The 26,818-nt window shown below is 46.8% G+C and overlaps 1 protein-coding gene across 2 annotated transcripts in view; it reads right to left on the bottom strand.

Annotated features, from left to right (window-relative positions):
- Positions 1-580: 580 nt before the first annotated feature.
- The window catches only part of Cd247 (CD247 molecule), a 74,906-nt gene continuing 48,668 nt past the window's right edge, over positions 581-26,818 (bottom strand). The window contains exons 2-8 of one of the 2 annotated variants that reach the window (XM_090340532.1): positions 8,425-8,528; positions 7,346-7,402; positions 6,539-6,619; positions 5,516-5,551; positions 4,698-4,754; positions 3,743-3,778; positions 581-1,592 (exon numbers count right to left, since the gene is read on the bottom strand). In XM_090340532.1, coding sequence (XP_090196658.1) covers positions 1,527-1,592; positions 3,743-3,778; positions 4,698-4,754; positions 5,516-5,551; positions 6,539-6,619; positions 7,346-7,402; positions 8,425-8,528 — 437 coding nt within the window. In that variant the 3' untranslated portion in view covers positions 581-1,526. The remainder of the gene's footprint in view (positions 1,593-3,742; positions 3,779-4,697; positions 4,755-5,515; positions 5,552-6,538; positions 6,620-7,345; positions 7,403-8,424; positions 8,529-26,818) is intronic. The other variant, XM_090340533.1, reaches the window with a different exon arrangement.

Below are 26,818 nucleotides of genomic sequence, written 5' to 3'. Positions count from 1 at the left end.
ATGTGCATTGCTGTTCAAACCTCTTAATTTTCAGGGGCTTTTTACAGGTGGCCTTAGACTTACATTAAAAAGACCAAGAAATAGATTTCATAGCTTCACATGATATTAATTATAGAGAGCCACTGCAGGTAGAAGAAATGTCTCTGGGGCAGGGCCACTTTGGATTAGAAAAGATGACCTATAAGAAGGCTACTGTCCATCGCTCATACAGCCCTGTGCATGAGACATTTGGTACAGCAGTGTTAGCTCCTGATCAGATCTGAACACCTCACAGTACTGCCACCCTGCCAGTTTCCTATGAGGAGTAAGGCTGTAGAGTACCGGTTCCATCACACTCTCTGGGCTTGAGCATAAAGCCCAGGCCCACCCGATGCCATTGCACCGGACACTGCCATTTGCCCCAAGGCATAGCCATTAGCCTTGCTCACCTTGCACTGTCCCCACATGAGCACTCTGGACATCTGAATGCTCCCATGCAACTCGTATGTTCCTGCCAGAATCAGCACATTCTGCAAGGATGTGGATTACCTGGTGTCTGCAGAAACTTGACTGCTGAAATAAACCTAAGAGCAAAGCAGCATTTGCACCAAGACATTTATTATGCAACACAGTTAAGGCTTGAAGAGTCAGTATAAATTAAAACAAAAAGAGCAAAGGAGGTTTTCTGTTCAAGGCCATCAACACTTTCATTACATAGCAGGATTGAAGTATACTAACTGAGATGTCTCCCATCGCCCACTGCTATGCAGTCTTCTGAGTCTGTAGGGTTCTGGTCTTTCTGCTCACAGTATGGAATAACATATTGTGCCAGGAGGAAGGCCGGATCTATTCCTTCTCTTGCTCTGATCCCCAACCCTGTGCTTTGCTCATTCCTTTACAGTGACATATCCTACATGGTTATAAAAGTCATTTGCCTTCTATAAAATGTGAGCTCTGTAAGGATAAGGACAGTTTGTTCTTGGAGTGCCCAGAACCTGACAGAGACCATTTCATAATGGCTCCTGGTACCCAGACCTCCCACTTCCAACTTCCCTTCTTCAGCCTCTTCTGGCAGGTGAAACTTGTCCAGACTCCCTCCCACTTATTCCTCTGCCCAGTCTTTTTATACATTGCCCCATTACAAGTTACCTTGACACCAGGAAAGGCTGACAATAAAAAGCCAAGTTTACAGCCAGAGCAAAGCCACTCAAATACAGAAAGAACAATTCGGACAGGATATATGCTAATATTTGGGGGTTCCATTTACAGAATTTCAGGGAGATGGACCTGCCTACAGATACCAGCAAACCACAGGTCTCAGAACAGGGCCATTTGTACTGGGGTAAAAGTGGGGCAGCTCTCTTATTTTAAAAAAGAGTCGAGGAGGGATGACATCCTGTATATGGAAGTCTGGAATTAGAGACCAGATGTGACAACTTGAAGCATCCTGTCCATAAGGAGTAAACTGGGCTGTAAATGTTTTATCCTGTGTTCTTCACAATCTAGGTGCCAGCAGATCAGGCTATGAGTATGAAATCCCCTGGCTGTTAGCGAGGGGGCAAGGTCTGCATGTGGAGAGCATCGTAGGTGTCCTTGGTGGCAGTGCTGAGCCCCTGGTAGAAGCAAATCACAGAAGCATGGTCAGGGTTCTTCAGACACAAGCTGACTGTAGCCCATCCCATGACCCTCCCTCTCCAGGAGCCCAGGAAAATTTCCTCATCATGGGTGGGGAGCCTTGGCTGAGAACACTCCTGGAAAGATGAATCTCATATCTTGTTGCCAATGGCCTTGAAGCAACTCTTCTTTCACTAAATTTTCACCCCTCTTCTAATTTGCCAAGTACTTGCCTTCCAGCATCTGGACCCAATTTCTGTTGGATCCAAGAGGAAGGACACTCTTCCATCCCCAGTACTGAGATGGAGTCAGGGAAAAGGGTCAGGCAGGCCTGCTCCTGAGATCCTATTCTCACTTATAACCTGGGCCCACAGGAATCCTGGACCAGTCTCAGGGAGAGTGGCAGCTGCTTGACCTCAGCCCTTCTCCACAAGTGTCCTTCCTGGAGCTAGCCACCCCAGTACATTCTTTGTCAGGCAGGCCAACCAGTGCCAGCCTCACTAGAAGATGATTCTCTGCTCCAGAGGCTGGGACATAGATCAGCCACCAGCAGCCACCAACAGACAAGTTTCTAAAGTCTTTTTGATATAACTCTTTCAGATAAGCCTAGCACCCAGACAGCAAGGAGGAGAAATGAACCCTCTGAGAATCCTATTTCAGAGAACTAGGTTAACGACATTTGGTTTGCATAATCATTTGCACTAATTTGCATAGCAAGCACCTGATTACAATAACATTTTTCTTTTGCAGCTGCCATTTTTCTTTTTTGTCTCCAATCTTCTTATTAAGTCTAGAGGACTCAAAGCAGAGCAAGGCTTTTGCCAGAGCATAGCTCAGGGACAAAGAAGCAGGAAATCACTTGTATAGGGACAATTGCATTGTTGTTTTCTGCATTTTTGGAGAGGCCATATTCTCTAGACAGCTATAGCTGTGTCTGCTGTGGCCAAAACAATGCCTGGTGGTCTGCTTGGAGCACAGTATCTTCTTGGCTGACTGAGCCCCATCCCTGCCCTAGACATGTACTGTAACATTTCAAAAAAAAATTTTTTTTGACTGGGGCACTGGTAGCTTTTGCCTGCAATCCTAGCTACTCAAAAGGCTGAGATCTGAGGAGCACAGTTTGAAGCCAGCCTGAACAGGAAAGTCTGTGCAACTGTCATCTCCAGTTAATCAGAAAAAAAAAAAAAAAAACCCCAACCATGTTCAGGAATAGCACCTAGCACCCAGGCCCTGAGTTCAAGCTCTAGGATAGGCACAAAAGAAAAAAAAAAAGGCAAAATCATTTTTGGCTGAAAAGTACTGACTCTTTACTTGGGCCCATGAATTAATGAAAAGCAGGAGAAAAGTGAAAAGCTTGGCCTCTGTGCCTCTATCATATGAGTCTTTGCTCTGAGCCTTCCTCTCTAATCACTCTGCAATCACTTTAGAATACTCACAGGACAGGACTAGTGCCTAACATCCTTAGGACAAAGAACAAAAACTACCCCCAAAGGAATAATAGCAACAATAGCACCTCCTCAGTAAAAGCACCCACAATCTTGATTCCATAGCAGCTTCTCCAGAACCCTTCCTTCCCCAAACGGGGACTGAGATAATGGTCAACAAGGCCATTCTTTGATGAAGATGGTTTAATAATTATACGTCCCTCTCTTCCTATTCCTGTGTCCTTAAACCTATTTCAGGTTATGGCTCTAAACCAAAGATGACTAAAGAACTGTCTTCCTATGATTGTCCATGCCGTGTAGTATATTTTCTCTGCCCTAAACCGTATCTCTCCTTCTTGGTTCCTAAGGCTTGAACTTGGGACCTGGCACTGTTTCAGAGCTGTTTCTTCAAGGCTAATACTCTACCATTTGAGTCACAGCTCCACATCTAGCTTTTGGCTGGTTAATGGGAGATACGAATCTCAGACATTTTATGTAATTTATAAACATAAGTGATCAAATCTGACTGTGGAATTCCAGAAATTTGGCCCTGGGGCCTTAAACACTAGTTTCAATATTGGCAGGAATTGCCCCACTGGTCTGGATGAGCTGAACTTAGACTGGCTGTTGGCAAGAGCTAGTGCTACCAGGAAGTCAAACATGGGAGCCTTAGTCTTCACCCTTTGCCAGACAGTGCCACCCAAGAAGAAGGCCAGAGCTCTTACCTGGTATAGACCGTCGTGTCCCTTGCCTCTTCGTCGCTGTGAAATGAAATGAAAGGGGGGAATGAGAGAGGAAGGTGGGAAATAGTGAAATTCTTGCTCAGGGACTCAGGGCTTCCTGGAAAGTCAAAGGTGACTTTCCCAGCTGTACACACACACACACACACACACACACACACACACACACACACACACACACAGGTTTTGAGGCTCCTGGGTAGAATTTATATCCACAGAGTAAGGTGAAGCCTAGATCTAATAGAGACTCTGCCCCACTCAGATTCTCACAGGAGCTGGCCATGTTGCCACCTGCCTGGAATAGTTGGGCCTCCCTGCAGCTCTTGAACCCTGGCCCATCATGAGGTTTGCTGGGAATGGCAAGCTCATTCCAAGGCAGGGCATTTATTAGTGAGAGTGCAGAGCCAATTTAAATCCCTCTCCCCTGCTTGCACCATGGGTGACCAGGGTAAGTTCTTCAACCTCCTTGTGCCTTGCAGGACACACATTTGTTGGGTTTCTCTGGGAACTCAATGAAAGGGTTTGTTTAAGGTGCTGACCACACAGGCTCGTAGACACACAGACAGCACAGACACACAGGGGGCAGGCTCTGAAGGGTCCCTGCCCTGGGATCCACAGTCCTGACACTGAACATAGGCTGGCACACGCTAAGCACTCTCCACCTGCTGTTAACAATGGTAGACTACATTCTCGCCATGAAATGTAAGCTGTCACAGAATCGAGGTTCAATTCTGCATCCTGACAGAGCCCCACGTCTGTATTAACATCTCACATACAATCCAGCGGGACTGGGGAAAGCCAGAGGCCTCTTGTCCTCTACCAGCCACCAGTTTGGGCGTTTGTAAGTTGGGGGAGGAACAGATGAAGGAGGAGGCCTGTGGCTGATGTGTTTGGAAACCATCAGGAATTTCCTTGAGAATCAAGAAAGGGCAAAACTCACCTCGCCTTTCATCCCAATCTCACTGTAGGACTCCGCCATCTTGTCTTTCTGCAATGCCTGGAGAAGAAGTGACGGGATGTTCATTGTCCTCAGTGCAGGAAGAGCCTCTCCCACACACAAGAAGAAGCCTCTCAAGTCCCAAGTTGGCATGGGGCCCCCAGTCAATTAGACATGCAAACAAATTATCTCTGCCCTCAGCAGCTCCAGTGCCACATGCTCCTTATCCTCAGCCTTTGGACTTCTCTACCAGCTCTTGGCTTTGAGCTAAATTTAAGCTTCTTTCTCAGATAAGATGTAGAGGTATGGATGGAGGCAGGATATTGGACAACACTGGGAGCTCCTGGTGTTATCTGTTTATCTATTTAATGTCATTTATTTTGCATTGTCTCTACATAGTCACCTCCTCTGGCTGCTGGCCTCTTCCTCTGCAGCAGCTCACCATCTGCAAGCCACCTTTAGGTGGCTGAAGCCACAATCACATTCACAAGGAAGTGTGAAGAAGCACCCATCCCCCAGGGTCACAACCCCTCAGAGGAGCCTGCCTTGTACGCCTGCCCAGCCTGGCCTGCAGCTAACAATTCAGGTAATGGACCCTCGAAACTCCAATACCAGGTTTGGGGCAGATGCATGCAGGAGGCAAGGAAAGGAGGATGAAGGCAACACCAGTCTTCCAAGTGGCCTTTCTAAAGTAACTGTGCTGCCAGCTTCCATGACTTAAGAGAAGGGGCAGCCTGGACAGACTGAAGTGTGGAGAAACCTCCACCCTGGCCCCTGCCTCTAAGGCTCTGTAGTAACATGTGAATCCTGTACACACTCACATTGTACAAGCCTTCCTGGGGATTCCTTCTTCTCTGCTGAGAAAGACAAATGGGAAATGTTAGACAGGAAGAATCCCAACCACAAGTGATCCTGTCCCACCCGTGGCTCTGCTGTCAACCTCTCTTCTTCTGGGCCACTTTCAGCATTTTGAATCTCACCCTGGGCATTACAGATATCTGTATAGGCAGGCTGCCCTCCCCTCCTGACCTCCCCAGCTCCTGCCTGTCCTTTTGTAAACACTCCCTCATATGCATCTCATACTGCCAAGTAGTACTTGGGGGGCAGAGAGAAGAGGGGTTATGTAACCTCATTTGGTTCTACTGAGAGAAAATGTGCAGAGAAATAGCCCTCCACTTCCAGGCCCCTCTCCACCCTGTCCTGGCTTAGATCAAAGGACAGAGAGTGGAGGCTGGGGGATGGGATAGGGCAATCAAGTAAATCAATGGTTTCTACAACTGCCCCCATGCTCCAGCAATCCACATCCAGCCCAGAACCCAGAGAGCCCAGAGAGTCCAGACGAGGGCTGGATGGACTGAGTGACCGGAGGCACTGAGGACCACTGGGCAGCTTCAGCCAGTGCTCCTTTATCCTTTTGTCCTGAGTCCTACTCCTCTGATCTCATCCTGGCTGCTCCCCCATCTCTGCAAGAGGCGTAGCCTACAGAGCTGAGAGAACACAGCCACCCAGAGCCACCCCTGGTCATGTTCCGGAGGGGCATTCAGGAATTAAACTCCTTGCCCAATGGTCTTAACCCCTCACTATATTCCTCACCATCAGATCTCCTCAAGACAGATGGTGCCACTGTGTGTGCATCTGGGGGTGGCCAAGGAGTAGTAGGGGACATGCAGGGAACTTAGACGTGAGGGTATATTCATGCCCTATGGAAAGGGGCCATGGAGGAAGGGAGAATGAGTGACAGTCAGTGGGTCTTGCTTAAGCCCCACATCTGGAGTCCGGGTGTGTGTCTTACCATCTGCTCAAAGTCTGCCCACAGTGCAGAAACAGAAAGAAATTTTCCCTACCTGCTTTCCTCCCATCTCAGGGTCCAGGGCCCGCCTCTTATCCAAAATGTCATATTCCTCTCTTCGTCCTAGATTGAGTTCCTAAAACAGACAAGAAGGTAACTCACAAAAGAAAGACAAACTCGGAATGATGGAGCCAGCTGGAGAGTGTGGTTTCTTTCTTGAAGGTGCGCGCGCACACACACACACACACACACACACACACACACACACACACACACACACAGAGCAGGTCAGAATCAGGGGAGTGGTAGGGGAGGTGCTGGTCCATCTTATCAGAGAATCACCCAGAAAATGTCAATTGCTGTGCCTGAGCCAGTGGACAGGAGCCTCTAGGTCACCAAGCATTTCTCTTAATATCTGCGATGTATCTAACGTGTTAATGTAACATGCTCCACGAGCAAATTCAGAAGTTGAGGCTCCCAGGGGGTGAACAACTACTGCATAGATGTGATGTTTCCTTTTCTGCTGTGAAGATCCTGAAACATTCCTTCTCTGTCCACCTCTAACCTCAGCCAATTGCTGATGGCTGGGGGGTAGGGGGTGGCCTCACCGAAGACAGGGCTATGTCATGCATCAAAACAAAGCATTAAACATGTCAGGCTCATACATCCCCCAGAGCCAGCTACAATTGCCATCACCATTTTACAGCTTAGAAAATTGAGCTTGAACAACGAGTCATTGGATCACAGGGCAGATGGCTGCAAACCAGACGTATGGCTGAGGCTCTGGCCAGAGAGTTTCCCTAGGTCCCCAGATTAGGCCTGCCCTTCTTCCTGAGTGGGTCTCCACAGCAGTAGGACTTACATTATAGAGCTGGTTCTGGCCTGGCTGGTAAGTGGGAGCCTCTGTACTGGGGCTGAACTGCAAGAGAACAGAACACCATGCATTATAGCAAACCACGGTGGACAGGGAACCGGGTACCCTTTGCCCACAGACGCTGCACATGTGCTGCTGAGGTGACAGGGAACCAATTTTGATCAATTGTCCTCTCTCCTGTTGCTGTGACCTGTGCGTTCACAAGCTCTTCCAATGATGGGCTGAAGACTTTCTCCTCCCACCAGTGCCAGAAATCTGTCCAGGGCTTAGGGTGTGATCCTGAGATGCAAAGTGCTCTCCAGGGTCCCTTCCCTCCGGATCTCACAGGACATTCAGGGTGCACAGCGGCCACACAAGGTCCTGCCTCCTGTCTCATGTCCCCCGGATTGGGTATTTTATATGCATCCATCAGGGTGCACAGCGGTCCTGCCTCCTGTCTCATGTCCCCCGGATTGGGTATTTTATATGCATCCATCACTAGTGAAATCTGCTGTAGCTCAATGATACTGAGCTGAAAACTCTTCATGTTTATTTAGTGTCCTGGGCTCATGTCCAGTCCATGCCATCTCTGCGGAGAGGGACTGCCAGGTTTTTCAGTCACAGGCCTATTAAGACTGATCCACAAATAAAAATCTCGATAGGGGTGTGGGCTTGCATGTGTGGAAGTAGTGACAGCTTCCTGTCCTTTACCTACCCCAGCCCCAGCCCCTTAAAGTAATCCAGGGCCTTCAAGCTCCTGGTGAACACATGGGGAAACTGAGTCCTAGAGACAAAGACTGCCATGGCCTTAATTAGCAGCTGGTTACCCTAGGACTAGGCTTTTGCCTTTTCACTCCCTGCCCTTAACTGCCTGACCTTTCTGCCAGTACAGCCCGGTCCCTGACACTTAGGTGTTCACACATGGTGGCAGCTGGCTCATCTGGATAACCCCACCTCTCAACCCACCCATTTGCACTCTTGGCTGTCCCTGCCTTATCTGTGGATGCTACAACTCTCCAAGGCCAAGACACTTCTGTCCATCTGAGTAGAAGAGCGTATATCCCCCCTCAAGAGCTCAGGGCACCCACCTTTGCTCTCAGGAACAGGGCAGTGACAATGACGCCATAGATGAAGAGGATTCCATCCAGCAGGTAGCAGAGTTTGGGATCCAGCAGGCCAAAGCTCTGTGCCTCTGTACCAACAGATAAAGTGGGTCAGCCAGGCCCAGGTGACAAGAGTTTGAGCCCACCACTTCAGTGTGACCCTATGACTGCTAAGGACATTAGATCTCATCCTCATGTCTCAAAATGACCACAGCCTACCTCATTTCACCTTACTCCTGCCACCTAGCTTGCCCCTATGGCAGATATGATACTAAGTGGGTACACAGAGCCTGCGAGGAAGTGGGAGGGGGCACTAAGAAGAACGCAAAGTTGTCTATCATACACAGGACTTCTGCCTCATGGGGTCATGGGAATCGAGCCATGAGCTCTCCAAGTGAACCCCACACTCCAGAAGACCTTTGGGAACAGCTTAGACTAACATGTATGATTCGGGAGGCAAACACCCAGAGAGAGAACAGGGCTGTATACTAGGAAGTGGGCTCAGACCCTTGAGTGACATGATCTCAATATCCAATGGTGAATCAGGACGGAGAGAAGGTTAGCTCTCACCTCCTCACTGCCAGGTACTCACTCACCCAGGATGGGGGAGGGGCCTCTGGTGTTTGGGGTTCCCGTTCCTGGGTCCTGGAGAGTTTCCTGGACAGGCAGGTTCCTCCCCATGGGAGCTGAACTCTCCCTGCTCCCTAGCTCCACCTCTCAGCTCAGCTAGCCCCTACCCTGACGAGCTACCCTGGAGCAGCTCTTCTACCCTGTGGGCCTCTGTGCTTTAGTGCAAGCTGCTCTTTCTTTTCGAGTCCCCTCTCTACAGCCCTGCCATCTGGCAAAAAGATTGTTCAGCTTAGTTTTTCTCACTCCACATACTGAAAGTCCCCTAACAATGACCCTCCTGGGCACATATGTCACTCTGTAGCTGGCCCTGGAGGACAAAGGGTAAGGGAATGTGGTACAAAAATGCTAGTAAAATGAAACAATTCTTATTTGAACAATCACAAACATGTGAGTGAGGAGCTGCAGGCCTGGGTCTTCACTCTAATACTGTCAGGTAAATGTGCCGTAGCCCAACCTGTAAACCAGGGGAGTGTTGTACTCTTCTAGTCCCTACTCATGCCTGGGAACCACAAAGCCGAGTCGGCTGTCTTTCCAGAGTGTCTCCTGAGACAGGGGCGCCCTCTGGTGGTCACACAGGGCTTCAGTTGAGGCAAAGAAAATAGGTAATAGACCTGAGTGCTTGTGCCGATCTAATCATTGTCAGGTGCTCCTGAGAGCACCACCCAGACACCAGCGAGGAGAATTGCAGGGCTGAGCACATAGGCTTGATAGGCAGCCCATCCCCAACACCCTCTGCCCTGGCCCAACACCATTCATGCAACAACCTTCAGGCTTCCTCACAAGCCCTGAGGCAGGGAACCCAAGCCACCCATCCCCACCACCCGGAATCCTCTGCTGAGCCTATGACTCCAGCCCTGATTCAGGACCCCATGTGGCACCAGGCAGCTGATGTCTTTCTCAACTTCCTTCAGTCCCTGCCCAGCAATCACTGATGACCCAGACATTGGTTAGGAAGTCTCAACGCTGCCTAGGTATCTTTAGGCTCAGTCTTTCTAGTATAGACCCAAAAAACACATACCATTTTGCCATTTTGTCCCTCCTCCTCCTCCTCCTCTTCCCCCTCTTCCTCCTCCTCCTCCTCTTCCTTCTCCTGTCTTTTATCCTTCATGCTTTCTTGATTACACTGGTGTTTTCTGACTCCCATCCATCCTGTTTTTACTCGAGCTGGACCCTCTACCATGCTGCCATTTCTCTCTCCCCCCAGCACCCATGGAAGTCAGACTCCTGGCCTACTTACCTGCTTCTGGAAGAAATTTAGTGGGATGACTGAGTTACGTGAGTCTATATGCCACAACACACTTCATACACAACACTCTCAAGTACTTGAGACCTGGGCTGCTTCTCCAGGTTTTCCTTCTCTTCACCCCTGACCTCAGAGTCCAGGACACAGGCTGGACCATCAATAACAATTATAAAATTGGGCTGGGAGTTTGGCCTAGTGGTAGAGTGCTTACCTAGCATGCACGAAGACCAAGGTTCAATTCCTCGGTACCATGTACATAGAAAAAAGCCGGAAATGGTTCTCAAGTGGTAGAGCTCTAGCCTTGTGAAAGCCCAAGGACAGTGCTCAGGCCCTGAGTTCAAGCCAGGACTGGAAAACAAATCATAGAATTTTTGGCGATGAGAAAACTGCAGGACCTTGACCCAAAGCGTGCTGAAAAGTGCAAATGACCCAATATGGTGGCCTATGACTTCTGAGAGGAAGCCAGCTTCCAGAAAAGACAACAAAGCTGGGTGATTTTGTTGTTTGTTTGTTTACTAATACTGGGGCTTGAACTTAGAAGCCTAGACTCTAACCTTAGTTTTCTTTGCTCAAAGATAGCACTTTACCACTTGAGCCACAGCTTTACTTTGGGCTTTTTGCTGCTTTATTGGAAATAAAAGTCTCACAAACTTCTCTGCCTGGACTGGCTTCAAATTGTGATTCTCAGATTTCAGCCTCCTAAGTAGCTAGGGTTATGGCTGGGAACCACCAGCACCCAGCTTTTGAGATAGTTTTCTTCTGTTGTTTGTTTTTGTTGTGTTGGGTTTTCTTTTCCCTTTTTTTTTTTTTTTGGCTGGAGAAATGTCAGCAGCGATTTACAGGCTGGTTGAGATTCATAGAAAGGGCTGGGAGAAAATTGCTCGGCTGCCTGCCACATAAAATGAGAACAGAAAATTACTAGACAGTAAATTTCTAACACATTAGAAGGAATATTTCTTGGCGTTGTGCAAAGTCAGCGCAGGAGGGCAGGGAGTTGGGGTTAAGTAACAGGGACGCGTTTTTCTTCCCTCTGAAAGAGCAGCATGGTCTTAGGACTGGTGACAAATATGAGTGTGGCTAAGAAAAGGATGGTGGCCCCTAGTGGGGCATGCTCCCCTCTGCTGTCTGTGGCTGTGCTGAGAGACATGGGCCTGAGGAATGCGGTGATAGTCCAGAAAGTTCTATGCATTAATTATCTCATTGATCAAATATTTGATAATTGAGCAAAATGCCCTAGTTGGGTCCAGTGGCTTCTAGTGTATCCTCTTCCACTTACTAGCTCTGGAGACGTCTCTTATCTGTAAAATCTCTTAATCTCTTAGCTTAATGCTTTGGCTGGTGAGTTGTGAAGGGCAGGCTTCTGTTTGCTCTGTAAGGACGACCATGCCTGATATTTAGGTCAGGCTTCTGGATGCACATGCCGTCCTGAGGCTTATGGCTTCATGACTGTCTTTCCCAGGAGAGTAGCAGGAGTAGACAGACCCTCCTACCTCCTATCCCTTCCTGCTAGGATTGGGGACAGAAGCTGGGCAGTTCCCCAGCTCCCAATGGGAAGTTCTACCTTTCAGGAGCGTGTGAGAATTGTGGCTGATCATGGACATGTGAGAAGTGCCTGGCACACAGGGGCATGGACGTTCTGAGAGCTCTTGACACAGCTTCCCCTGCACTCAGTGTGCAGTGTGCGCTGACCACACTTATAGGATGTGGTTCAGTGCTCAGGCCAAACCCAAACAAAAGAGTCCAAATTATCACCAAAGCCCTTCTGCAGATAACAGAAGGCTCCACAAACTCACAGCTGGGAAATTCCTGAATGTGCGAGAAGTAAGATTTTTTTTCTGTATTTGTCCCACTGACTCTGGGATTCTTCTCACCCAGGGAATGTCCCACCTTTTTGCAGGGATTTCTTTAATGGGCACAGCTTGAATGCCTTCATTTATTCACTAGTTTTTAGAGCTTTAAAAAAAATAAAATCTGGAGATGGAAGTGTGGCTCAGGTAGTAAAGAGCCAATGAACAAAAGCATCACATACTGAGCTGTCCCCATGTTGAACCAAAAGAAAAAACAATAATCTTTGGCCAGATGTCAGTGACACACGCCTGCAATCCTAGCCACTGAGGAGGATAAGAACTGATGATGACGGGCCAAAGCCAGTACGGACAGAAAAGTACATGAAACACTTATCTCCAATTAACCACCAAACACCCAGAAGTGGAGCTGTGTGTAGCTCAACAAAAAAGCTAAAGGACAGTATTAGGCCTGGAGTTCAAGTACTAAGACTGGCTTATAAAAACAAAACAAAACAAAACAACAACAACAACAACAAAAAGCTTCTGGCTTCAGAAACACAAATTCCACTGAACCACTTATTAACATCAACCATCAAATCCTATAACTGCTCAATTTATGTCCACATAAATAGGAAGCTATTTAGCATTACAGGTAAGAACAAATCCTTGAAGGGACACCAACTTGAGTTCAAATCCAGGCTCTGTTGGAATGTGACCATAGAACCATCAGTGCTACTGAAATGTGGGACCCTTCAGTGGGATGGGTTGGCACCCAGGAAGTGCTCTGTACTAGGAGCTAATGTCATTCATATTAGCCACACTGGTACATAACCCCAGCAAAAACAGTCAACTTCTTAGCCTCTCCTTTTTGCCTCCTTAGTACCCTTAGGGTCCTGCTACTGCCAGCCCCACACCCAGTCTCAGACTCAACTGATGGTAATATTGCAGACTAAGAATTTAGAAAACAGGAAGTCATGTGTTCTCAGGAAGGCAGGGGCAGCAGCTATGGGAGTGTCTGTATCAGGCAGTGTGCTAAATACACTGCCAGCCCACCACCCAGAGCACCCAGGATACTAGGCCCGCCCCCTGCAGGAGGCAGGTATGGTTTTGCACTTTACCTGGGCTGCCAACAGACCATGATCCTACTTCCTGTGACTTCTGAGATGCTAGGGCTGCAGGTGTGTATCACCATACCCAGCTATAGTTCAAGTTCTTAACTACCACTTAGTACTGTGCTTGAAGACTCGCTGGTCCTCAGGACCGGAGAGGGGTTCTCCCCACTCGGGAGTGTCTTCCTCTCCACAGTGTCACCATCTATCAGATGATATCCTGGCAGCATCATGTATGTTGCCGTATGTATAATACATTCTTATCTCCTTCCTCAGTGTTTGATTTCCCACATTCACATTAGCTTGTGAAGTTGTCTGATCACCACTCCCTATTATTTACATATTTTCATAGGCAAAGATTCCAAAGGAAGAGGGAAGGAAGGAGCTGTTTACTGTCTTAGCGGCAGTGGATTGTATGGATCAATGCTGGCCTATTTGTATTGCCATTGAAATTAGCAAGGTTTGCTCAGTATTGTAGGGTTTTTTTTCCCCCTGTGATTTTTGTCTTGTTATTTTCTTTTTGTTTTATTTATCTATTTAGTGTCGGTAAAGATACTTTGAAGTCAGAGCTATTTTGTTCAGGGCTAGCACTTTACTACTCGAGCCACAGCTCCATGTCTGGCTTCTTGATGGAGATAAGAATTTCACAGACTTTCTTGCCCAAGCTGTCTTTGAACCACAGTCCTCAGATGTCCGCCTCCTGAATAGCTAGGATTGCAGGCACAATCCATTGGTACCTGGAATATTTTTTATTATTTTTTAATATAGACTTGTTACCCAGGGACCATGCCAATCTCTGTATTGTTCTCATTTTAATGTATGTGCTGTGAAAGTATTTATATGTTTCTTAGTATTTTTAAGCAAATCAATTGCCAAAAAGTAAAGGAAAAATTAAAATCACACATAATTTAAGCCTTCAAACACAGTACTGCTAATATAACAGCTAATGTTGTCTTTTAAAATGTTTGCTATTAATATATTTTAATCATACTTATACAAAAAGTATAAAAACTTTTTGTCCTAAAAAGTGCTTCTATTCAGTTTCTATTATATTATACTTTATAACATTTTGTAATTTTATATATTTATACTTCATATTTCACACTACTGCACAATTTACTGAACATCTTTTCAGGAGTTGTCTCAAAACCCTCCCAGCTATACATATCTGTATAGATAACCATATTCCTTCCATGCATGAAAAATATTTATTCATGCAAATATGTACATATGCAAAGCAATATATATGGAGAGAGCAGTATACATATATGGTGTGTACATATACGTAGGCAGAGAAAGACAGAGTTAGAAGGAGAGAGAAAGAGGGGGAGCGAGGGAGAGAAAGGTGGCGGGGAAGAGGGCAGGAGGGAGAGAGAAGGAAGAAAGGATATTCATTCTTTTCTCTTGCTGCCAGCTTGGGCATATGGCTTCTCATTTCAAGGACTGACGTCATAAGAATTGCAGCCATATCAAACATCTGCTCCCTACTTTTGGTTTAGAAAAAAATTAAATATTTTAAATTTTCATCTGGTCATTAACTGAAGAATGAAATAAGTAAGCCTTAATTGTGCACGTTTGTAATTAATGAGACTTCCTCAGACAGCACATAACATTCCCAGAAAGCTCTTGATCTTTAACAACTAAAAGAAAGAAAGAAAAAAGGAAAACCTACATCAAGCTCTCTTATGTCAAAATTCCGCCAGATTTTTGTCATTTCTCTGAGAACTTAATTATTTCTACAGAGGAACATTCACAGGACAGAGATACATGTACAAAGACATTTATTATATCACTGTGTAAACAAAAAGGGGAAAAGAACATAAATGTCTACTGATAATCTGATACATTTCGCTATATTTATATAGCAGTTTAAAACCCACACAGACACAATTCTATAGGAAGAGCATCAAGATAATCAGGTCAAAATTTCAAAAAGTATATGTAGGATTTGGATATGAAAAAGAAATATTCTGCAGATTCCATATGTATACTTGAGTTGTTCAGGCTGATGGAAAAAAAATGGATAACAGAAATGGATCGTGGTGATGATGTGCAATATTGTGAGTATATTTTGTCTCTGAATTACACTTATAATGGCAAACATGATCGATTTTGTGTATATTTCACAGTAAAAGTATTAAAAATTTATAAGCACTTTGGGGCCACCACACACATATAGACATACAGATACACGCAGAGAGAGAAGGGTGGAGAAGAGGGAGGGAGAGAGGGAGGATATGTGTGTGAGTGTGTGTGTGTGTGTGTGTGTGTGTGTGTGTGAGTGTGTGTGTATAATATTTCACTGCAGACCAGCCAGGAGAGGGAAAGGTAGGGAGAAATTCACATATTTTCCGGGCACCAGCCCGAACCTCAGCTCTCCAGACCTGTTCGCGGCACTGGTGTCCGCCGACACGCCGGCTGATCAGGAGCACACTCGTGTTTGGTTTTTTGTTTTTATGGCCGCCCCCGGGACTCCAGCCTTGAGACGGGGCAGAGGCCCGGACGCTGTGACATGGACGTCGCCCCTGCTGGTTCCCCTCAAGCCTGAGCCGGGAGACCCTTAGAGGCCCCGCCGGTCTCCGGGCCCACCCGCGGGCCTCCCTCCCCGCCTCGCCCGGGCTGTCCTGCTGGCCAGGGCCCCACGCAGAGACGTGGACGCCGGAACCCCACCCCGCCGCTTCCCGCTCGCTGCCCCGGCGCGGGCGGCCGGCGCTGGTCGTGGCCCCTCCGGCTCCAGGCCGCTGCGCCGCGCACGGGGGCCGCCACGCCACGCGACGGGCGCAGATCCCTCGTGCGATTGTCATTTGACTCGGGTTTTGCACAGCAGCCGCCTCAGCCCTGGGGCAGGGGGGGGGGATCCCCCTTTCCCATTGGGGTCAGCCCCGCGCCTGGTAAAGCCCACGCAGGGCGCGCGGGGCGCTGCGCACGGCTCTCCAAGTCCACCCCCAACTGGAGTGTGCCGGACCGCGGCCTGAGTCGTCCACCACATCCACGAAGGACACTCCACACTCCTGCCACCCGGGCTGCGGGACCCGGGAAGGGCCGCAGCGCCCCTGGCACCCGCTCCGCACCGAGGCTACCCGTGCCCGCGGCTCGCCCGCGGCGGAGGCGCAGCGCCCCGCCCTCCGGCCCTCGGCCGCCGCCCTCCCGAGGCTTCCTGTCGAGATCGAGCCCCCCCCCCCCCCCGCTGCCATCCCGGCCCGGTTATCGCCCCTGATCTCCCCGCTGAACCGCGCGCACACTGGCGGCCGCCCCCACTTGCGGTGCCTTTCGTCGGAACCGCACCGCCCCCGGCTCGCCCCGAGCTCGGCCGCCCCGCGGGGCTCCGGTTCTCAGGGGGCGCCTTAGGGGCTGTTTCCTGGCATCTGGGAACTCAGCTCGGGTGTCCTCCCAGAGAGGCGGGGAAGAGGCCACCCCTGGGGTCTGGGTGGAGACGGCCACCAGGCCAACGCTAGTCCACGCACACGCGTGGGGGGAGGGCCTTCTCTTTTGGAGTGGGAGGGTGTTCGGCCGAGCCTCCCCCCCCATCTCTCTCCCCCCTCCCTACCCCCAGAGAGCAGAGGAGGAAGCCCTGAGGGTCTCTGTTCTCACAGGGGACCCCAGGTGGCGTCAAACCCGTCACTTTCAGAATTAATGCGCAGTTGCTTTCCTTTCGAAACCCTGCAGAACACTGGGTTTCAGGGCTTTCCTGATACCATTCTCTCTCTCTCTCCCTCTCTCTCCTTCTCTCTCTCCTTCTCTCTCTCTCTCTCTCTCTCTCTCTCTCTCTCTCTCTCTCTCTCTCTCTCTCTCTCTCTCTCTCTCTCTCTCTCTGTCTCTCTCTCTCTCTGTCTCTCTCTCTCTCTCTGTCTCTCTCTCTCTCTCTCTGTCTCTCTCTCTCTCTGTCTCTCTCTCTGTCTCTCTCTCTGTCTCTCTCTCTCTCTCTCTCTCTCTCTCTCTCTCTCTCTCTCTCTCTCTCTCTCTCTCTCTCTCTCCCTCCCTCCCTCCCTCCCTCCCTCCCTTCCTCCCTCCTTCCCTTCCTCTCCCTGTCTTTCCTTGTCTCTGTCTCTCTACCTCCCCATCCCCCCACAAGATGAGAAGTCCCCAAAACATGAGCTCTTATTGCCAGTGCCGGGGTCTGTGAGGTCTCCCACTCATTTGTAGGAATGAGTATGAGTGAGTGTTGGTTCTTTTTTTCAAAGTTACTTAATTGGGTTATATTTTTGCCTTTTCAGACAATGTTGTTCTTAGCACATTTTTCAAAAATTATTTGATGACAAATCCATTCTTATTAAAACTGAGGACTCTGCCAGGTGTGGGCCAGGTTTTATTCTTTGATTTTCCAATCTCCAACTAGCCAGCATGCCATAGGGGATGGTGTGAAACAAACAACAAAGCTTGGTGAACTTCAGCCTTTTGAAACTGAGCCCAGAGATCACCGCCTCTTCTCTTTCTGTGTCTTGAATTGTGTTCCTAGTTTCCAAAAACCAGGTGTGTGCGCACATGTGTGTGTGTGTGTGTGTGTGTGTGTGTGTGTGTGTGTGTGCATGCCTGCCCACATGTGTACTGTTGCACTGTAAGGGCTTGAACTCAGGACCTCACAATCCTTGGCATTTTCTACTGAAGGCAGGCACTCTACCACTCAAGCCACACCTTCACTTCTGGCTTTTGCCAAAAATTGGACATAAAGAGTCCCTCAGATGTATCTGTCATGGCAGGCTTCAAACCTTGATCCTCAGTTCTCAGCCTTTTGAGTAGCTAGGATTACAAGAGTGAGCAAGCTTGAACTCAGGGTCTTGCACTTTCACTTGGCTGGAGCTCTGCCACTTGAGCCATGCCTCCAGCTCCCCCAAAAACATTTGAGGAGAGTAAGACATGACTAAGAGCCTTATGTCTCAGGTGTGGAAGAAAACTAATAGTGATCCTTAGGAAAAATCTACCCACGAGTGCAGCCAGGATTAGGAGAGACTGAGACCTACTGCTGAGCTCTGTACTTTGGCTTGGAGCCCCCCCACCCCCAAGAAGGCACATGAATTCCCAAGCCATGCATGAATTCCAGGACATGCATGAATTCATGCATGTCTTTTGCTAGACAGTGAAAACATCTACAGCCGAGGGCTGCAGCACCTGGAGGTGTGTGCTAGTTTGGCAACCCTCAGGTCCTCGGCCCACGCCCCACCAGTACTCGTCTGTGACGTACTTCACTTCACGTGGCTCAAAGGCCCCACAAAGCCTGCGGTAGCTGAAGCTAGGGTGCTGCTGATCCAAGTGGGGCATGGGCGATCGTGGGGTGGGAGACGGCCTGCAGGCCTGCCACTTCCATCCCAGGGCCCTGTCCTAGGGGAAGGAGAGCACAGTGAGGCAGCCACACCCTGCCTGGCTGCCCACAGCCTAGGGAGGGACCCTGGGCACTGCACTGTGTCTATTATCCTCTGCTTGCTCCCAGAACATGGTTCCTTCCTATGTCTGGGGTTTAAGTTTTGTTTGGCTCAGTTCAAGACTGAGTTTCCCATAGGCGAAGAGCTGAGTAATTACTATGGTAAAGTGAAAAGACACTTGGGCCTCTGCTCACCAGCCAGGGCTCTGCCTACCTGGAGCCTAGGTCCTGCATCCCCCAGACTCTCCTCAAGCCCTGGAGGAGGATGGGAGAGCAGGATGCCCTTGGCATTTTCCCTTCATGTCCCAGGACAAGGACCAAGTTAGGGTTTGATGGGCATGCTTACAGAAGAGGTTCTGTGTGTGAGGCAGCAAGGTAGATGAAGAGCTGGACCAGTGAGGAGGGAACAGGCCTGAGCAGTGTGGACAGGAATGCTGTCCAAGCATTTGATGCTTCCTGTCAAGGTCTGTCTTCTCTGGCAGCTGATCTGAAGCCCATTTAGTTGTCCACTGCCTTCCCTCTTAATTATCTCCTACCAGCCGTATTTTTTCCTCTATCATCTGCTCTTGCCCCTCCCCTCTCTTTTTTTTTTTTTAATCAAGTGGTCACTGTCAGTGTTGGCTAGCCTTGAGTAACATGCTGCCTGGCAGCTTTGCCCTAAAGATTTGGGGACTGTTCCATTTCCTTCTTCCAGCTCTCTGGAGGACAGGTAGTCACTGGGCCATGCTGGCAACCCTTCCTGGCATCTGTGGGCATCTTTCTTACATGGCCAGGGAGCCTGGGTAGCTCTTGGCTGTTTAGCATAGAAGGTCACATTATCTGCTATGCTGCTGCAATTGTCCAGGGAATTGCAGTCAAGTTTGCGGTTGGATCTACAGTCTGGAGCCAGCAAACCTATCTTATGCCCCAGATAGGTCAGGAACAGAAGGGAATCTCTGAAACCCACCACTGCATTGTAGCTTTTTATTAAGCCTAGCAGGATACAACCAGGTAGTTGTGTTCATTCTTGTCTCCCATCTAACTTCAAATAACTAAGACCCTTTGTATAAGGAAGCAAAATTTTAAAAATCATCACTTCTTTTTTCTCTTTTCTTTCTTCCTTTCTTTCTTCTTTTCTCTCTTTTTCATTCTTGTGCTAGTCCTGGGGCTTGAATTCAGGGCCTGAACTTTGTTGTTTTGTTGTTGCTGTTCAAGGCTAGCTCTCTACCGTTTGCACCAAAGCTCCACGTCCAGTTTTTCGTGACATTCCTGCCTGGGCGGATATTGAACTGCTGTCCTCAGATCTCAGCTTCCTGAGTAGCTAGGATTATAAGTATGAGCCATGGACACAGAGTGTTTCTATTAAAAAAGCAAACAACAGTGATACCAAAAAGAAAACAAGAAAAAGAAGAGAGGAAGGGTAACAAACACTTAAAAGTCCATTGGGTTGCAATTTGCATCTCTTTCTCTTAATTCCCAATTTACTGGGAACTTGAATTAATTTGTGCTAATTTATTAGCTGAACATTAACTTCAAAGAGTCATTATTAGCCAGGAATTAGTGGTTCATGCCTGTAAATTCTGAGTATCATGGTTTGAAGCCATCCTAGGCAGACAAATCCAAGACTCTTATTTTCAATTAGCCAGCAGCTAGCAGAAAGTAGATGTATAGCTCAAGTGGTACAGCCAAGCCTTGAACAAAAATGCTGAGAGAGAGAGCACAGGCCCTGAATTACAGTTGTAGTACTAGCACAAAACAATGAGTCATTCTTTTATAGAACAAAATGAAATCTTTAACAATTTAAAAGAAGACATTCATCAAAATAGTTGGATTGAATCCAAATCTACATATGCTTATTATCTAAAACTATTAAACTGACGTTTGAATTAAAAGCCAGTAAATTCACTCAGCTAGCAGGGTTTCTTTTTTTCCATGAGCACTGTGTCACACAAATGTATAGGGTGAGGGTCTGGAACATGGTGAAGAAGTAAAAGAGTTTTTATTTTAAAAAGTTTGTTTGCATAGAGCTCCCCTATGACCCAGCAATTCCACTACTTGGCATTTACCCAACCGTTCAGAAACAAGGACATACTAAATCCACTAGCACAATGATATTCATTGCAGCACTATTTACCATAGCAAAGATATGGAACCAACCCAGATGTCCCTCAGTTGACGAGTGGATCAACAAGATATGGTATTTATACACAATGAATTCTATGCTGCTGTCAGAAAGAACAACATCGCCCCATTTGTAAGGAAATGGAAAGACTTGGAAAAAATCGTATTAAGTGAATAAGCCAGACTCAAAGGAACATAGGCTCAACGGTTTCCCTCATTTGTCATAATCAGTAGAAATCTTGGGCTCTCCTAGCAGAGATTTACAATAGAACAAAATCTAGAGACATTAGGCCAAATAATATGACACTAAATGTAAGGACCTCCAGGATAAGGAAACAAAAGCCATATGAGTGATTGTTGTCCTTAATGTACTATGTTATCTCTCATCTCTTTTGCCATCCCTTGGTTATCTCATATCGTTACAATATTTCACCTTGTTTTCTGATATATTTTATATGTGCTTAATTGGTTATTTGAAATTGGATAGGGAAGGGGGAAATCAAGATAAGTGGGGAAGGGGGGAGGGAAATGGGGACCATGTGATAAGAAAGGGTATCAATGTTTGTGAAGTTATGCACCTTCTATCTGGTGAATATAATGTAACCCTTCTATTAATCACAATAAAAAAAAGTTTGTTTGCAGCTTTAAGAAGCACACAGCCCCAGAGGTAGCCCTTCCCATGAGTCAGACAACAACCCCCCCCCCACCAGAAATCCTAGCACTGGCTAATAAGACACATGCCTTTAATAACTGCCTCAAAAAGACATCCTGTAGTGGAAAGGGTTATATGTTTGGCTGTGGGTTATATCTCTGCAGAAGGTGCCAATCCTGGCTGGTAGCAATTGTCTTTTCAGTGGGTAACAATAAAACTGTCTTTTAAGTTCCTTTCCTTTGAGGAACCTAATTTATAAATGGAAATAGAAGTTTATAGTTTCCCCCAAGCAAATGCCAGTCTCCTTGAACTACCATCGCCCGGGGATTGCAAAGGAGCACAACACGAAGCTATAGTTTCCCTGCACTTCCAGCCTGGACTCCATAGAAGGCAGTTTATTTATTTCCCTAGTCTGTGTTCCTGGCAGGCTTTTTATGAACACTTAGCTCCAAATATAAGAGGCTGCCTCCAAGCTGCGTGGTGTGTTACAAAAGCCCCAGTTTTCTCCAGGTAGGATAAATTCAGCTCCACTTCTGCCTGCCTGTTTCTAGAGAGCAGCTCAGACACAGTCCCTGGAGGGTATTCCTGGCAGAAGTTGCTCTGAGGTGCCAGGCCTGCCACTCTGAGCCTGGATACAGCTGGAACTCCCCAAAGCTGATTTTTGCTTACTTGGTTTTACTAGAAGCAGACATCTGGACAAGCAGCATGAATGAAAAAAAAAAGGGAGGAAAAAAGTGGACTTCTGCCTGTGCTCCTTGCTCTGGAAGCCAGGACCCAAGAGTGACAGCACCAACCCTGAATCCCAAGTGTCTCTGTCTTAAAGACAGCATATCACAAGGAGCCAAGAGAAAAAGTAGCAGCACAGTTACTAAAGAACCCAAGACTGAAATATTTCTCTGTGATACCCTGCAAGAAATACAGGCTTGGTGTCACCATCTTTTCTCTTCCTCTCTTGCTTCTTTTTTTTTTTACTTGTTTAGGTATTGGTTTTACTGTTCTCACTTTTCTCTTCTCTCTTTCCTCCTCAATCTCCCTGTCCATATATCTCTGCTGCTCCTTCCTCTTCCCTTTCAAAGACCTGTGCACACACAGGGCCATATCCACAGGGCTCACAGCTCGAAACACTAGCCTCCCTTGGGCATCAAGCACCTTAGAAACCCAAATCAGCAAGGCACCAGTGGTTCATGTCTGTAGTCCTAGCTACTCAGGATATCAACTGAGATCTGACAACTGCAGTTGGAAGGCAGCCTGGGCAGAAAAGTATGTGAAAACTCATATAACCAATAAACCACCCAAAAGCTACAACTGGCTCAAAGTGGTAGAGCACTAGCCTTGAGCGGAAAAAGCTATAGAACAGGGCTCAGGCTCTGAGGTCCTGCCCCAGTACCAGCATGCTTGGGCATGAGTAGAGAGGTGGGGTAGGGAGAGGAGAGGGAGAAAGGAGGAGGGAGAAAGGGAGAGAGGGAGGGAGGGAGGGAGGGGAGAGAGAAAAGAGAAGAAAGAAAGAAAGAAAGAAAGAAAGAAAGAAAGAAAGAAAGAAAGAAGAAAGAGAAAGGAAGGAAGGAAGGAAGGAAGGAAGGAAGGAAGGAAGGAAGGAAGAAAGAAAGAAAGAAAGAAAGAGAAAGGAAGGAAGGAAGGAAGGAAGGAAGGAAGGAAGGAAGGAAGAAAGAAAGAAAGAAAGGAAGAAAGAAAGTGAAAAGAGAAGAGACGAGAAAAAGAAAGCCGCCCCCGTGAGTGGGCTTCTCAGAGATTTCCTCCACTTCCCTTCCTTTTCATCTCTAGTACTTCCCCAGCTCCTTGGAACTGTGTGACTAGGAAGAGAATGAATTGGTTTCTCTGAAACATTTGGGAGCATCCATTTATTTCTCAGCAGCAGGAGTTATTTATCTAGCCCAGACTGCCAGAAAACTCTGAGCATCTTGTCATTTGGAGGTCATTGATGACTGGCCGTGCCCTCTCCATATTTCTCTGGCTACAGTTAAAGCAGTTCTTTGAGCAGCCAGCTGGGTGATATTAACTCCCTCTCTTTCTCCTCTGCTAATTTCAGTGCTCAGATGATACATGGCTGGACCCACGCACACACTCCTGACGGCACTTGCCAGGGAATATTGCTTTTTTGGACTTTGACACTAGCTCCAACTTTGAGAGGAATTTAAGTGATATTTACTGCATAGAAATTCCTCGCTGGAGCTCTGCTCTTCTGGTTGAGCCTGCTGACAACACAGCAGGTTTATTCCAGCATCAACTAGCTGTGGAGACAGATTCAGACATAATTAACTTCATTGGAGGTTCGGGTAGCAGCTTTGGAATTGAAGACAAGCACAGATTTCATTATTAGAATAATCATGGCACTTAGGAGACCTAAAATTAAACAAATTAGCCAACACAAGAGGTCCTCCCTTGCATATATTTCTATTTGTCTGCGTTAATTCAGCCTTTGGAAAGGGAACAAAAGTTGCTTTGTCTTTAGACTGACTCAAGATGCTAGCTGGGTTTGTGTATTCAGGTCAAGTTCATCTTTGTTTTGCATTACATTTGTGTGTGTGTGTGTGTGTGTGTGTGTGTGTGTGTGTGTGTGTACATGCCAGAACTGGAAATTGAATTCAGGGCCTGGGTGCTGTCCCTGAGTTTTTGTGCACAAGGCTAGCACACTACCACTTGAGCCACAGCTCTATTTTTGGTTAAATGGAGATAAAAGTCTCATGGACTTTCCTGCCTGGACTAGCTTTAAACTGTGATCATCAGATCTCAGACTCCTGACCAGCTAGGATTACAAGTGTGCCCAGCCACATAAGATATTTTTTAATATTAGAATTTGGAAATCTTTCGGAGAAATTTCCATTTTGATATAATTTCAGACTATTCTTTGTTCTGTTTCATCATCTTCAATTTCTCTCTTAGGTTTGTTATTCAAGTACAGAAAATATAGTTTAATCTAGTTTTATTTATAAGGAAAAACACACACATATATATATGTAGGTATATATTCACAAAGAGATGATACATTTATCAGTGCAAATACATGCACAGATACAGACATATGCAAATAAATATATACATATATATGCACATACCTATAATATATATATATATATCTTGTGAATGTACTGCATGCTGACAGCAATTTTAATTTCCTACAAGGGGACTGTTAAGTCTCACAGTCTCACCAACAGGCTAGAGTATCTACATTAGCCAGTTAACATGCAAAGGCATCTGAGGGCCTGGCTCTGGTTCCACAAGTGCTTGATCGTTTTTCTGCTTCCAGACTGCAACCCCCAGGCAACAGCAGATTTATTACAAATGCTCATTGCAACACACTGTCCTTAAAATTTATCATGGGCTTCAAGCTTGTTAACAAAGATTTGCCGTTTGCACCTGGTACATTTCGAAGTTAGCATCATCTGCTTTTCAGCAGCCATCAAGCCCACAATGAGTCTAAAACCTTTGTAAATGACATGGCTGGGGAAACAGACCTTGCTGCTTTCTCCTTTCCTTTACAACCTGAAAACTCCCATCTCCTGTTTGGAGTGTTCAAAGGACATCCCATAGAGGAATTTTATTGGATAATTTTGTTGTAATGTTAGTGTGTGTGTGTGTGTGTGTGTGTGTGTGTGTGCGCGAGAGAGAGAGAGAGAGAGAGAGAGAGAGAGACAGAGACAGAGACAGAGACAGAGACAGAGAGACAGAGACAAAGACAGAGACAGAGACAGAGAGACAGAGAGAGAGAGTCTGTTATGTTGGTGCTGGGGTTTGAAATCAGGGCCTGGGTGCTATCCCTTAGCTTTCTTGCTCAAGGCTGCCATTCTCCAGTTGAGCCACAACTCTACTTCCAGCTTTTTGGTGGTTAATGACAGATAAGAGTTTCAAGGACTTTCCCCCTGGGCTGGCTTGGAACCTTGATTTTACATCTTCGATAGCTAGGATTATAGGCATGAGCCACCAGATCCTGGCTTGGTAAGGGTTAATTACCACTTTCCAACCTGCAGACACATAGGAAATGTACTGAATGTTTACAAGCCCTTCCAGAGACCCCAAAGCAGGGTCTAATTGTTGCTGGAAAGGAGGGAGGTGAAAGGGTTCAAGGCTCAGAGCTAGTTGACAGGTCTTGGCCATGGCCTCACCTACTTTGAAGTGATTATTTTGGACAGAGACAGTCCTAGGATTCTGCTTTGTTCTCAGATTTATTTGTCTGCTTATACATCCCTTGTCATGCTCTCCCCAATCCCCCAACCCACTCAGATGAAACCCAATAGAGTTGCTCATTTTCTAGTGACCTAGGGCCACTCTCTGGCCAGTTTAATATTGGCAAGGTATGTCGCTAGACTATTTCCCATTGCAGGCACTTCCTCATCCAGACATTTTGTAACAAATCTCAGTACAAGAACCGTATTACATGCTGCAGTTCTCCAATCCCCTTAGCCAATTCATAATTGACTTTTAAATCATTTAGTTGCAAAAGCAAATAATAACAGTTCTACAGTTCAGTAGTTAATAAATTCTAGCTCATGAAAACTGAGGGAGAAGGTTTAGATCATAAAAATTAAATATTTATGTAGATATTACACCCACACTGACATATAAGTGCACACACACACACACACATTTTAGGGATCACTATTCATTTTTAATTCCTTATGTGATATCCAATATAAAAACAGATTTCCAGTGCAGAAACAAAAAAAGAAAGGAAGATTTATTGCCTTCAAATTAATACAAGAAAACATCCCTGTAAGAGCTATCCTCCTACTGTAGTAGCAGGGGAGAAAGAAAGATATAAAAATATTGAATTGACAAAATTATCTTTTCTCTAGTGTGAGAAAGGTGAGTTAATATCCATAAAGAACTTTGAGCTCTCTCTGCTGAAGAATGCTCTATAAATACCAAGCAGTATTATAATTTATTATTGAACAGAGTCACTTTTTTCATCTAAGCCATTTTTCAAATCTCTCAGAGCTCAGGCCCCATTTGAAGGGAGCCAGAGTATCTCTCCCAGACACGGAGCAGCCATCCATCAGATTAATGGGAAGAGTCCTCCAGCCAGCCTTCAAGTAAGCAGACAGGATCTGTTTCCAGCCTCCTTCTCTGGCTAACCTCAGTGACCACACCAGATCCCACATCACCCACACTCAGCTCACTAGGTTTTCTGCCTTTCTATCTTGCTCCCAATAAGGGGAAATCCAGGCTAAGGTACCCCTACTTTTTCTCTCTGCTTCCACTGCACGATGACCAAGTGCTCTGCTTTTTATGGGGGGTGTGTGTGGAAGCTTCCTTTTCAGTAAAGCAGTATCTTTTAGATGGAGGTCCTTTGCCAGCTGAGCCCTGTCTGGGAGGAGGGGTGATGAGAAGGAGAAGAGGAAAATGATGGGTTCTGTTTCCTTCTCAGCAGGGGACAAAACCTCATTCTATAAAGCAGAGAAGAGGCATCTGCAACAGAAGCAGGAGTTCCCACAACTGAGAATTTATGATCTGGTTTTGAAATCAATCTTAAAAAACAAAAAGTTT

This window comes from Megascapheus bottae, chromosome 10 (assembly GCF_031878675.1).
Source record: "Megascapheus bottae isolate mThoBot1 chromosome 10, mThoBot2.hap1, whole genome shotgun sequence".
Classification (NCBI taxonomy): Eukaryota; Metazoa; Chordata; class Mammalia; order Rodentia; family Geomyidae; genus Megascapheus; species Megascapheus bottae.
Note: the sequence above shows the minus strand (reverse complement) of the source record. Positions and strands in the feature narration are given on the sequence as shown.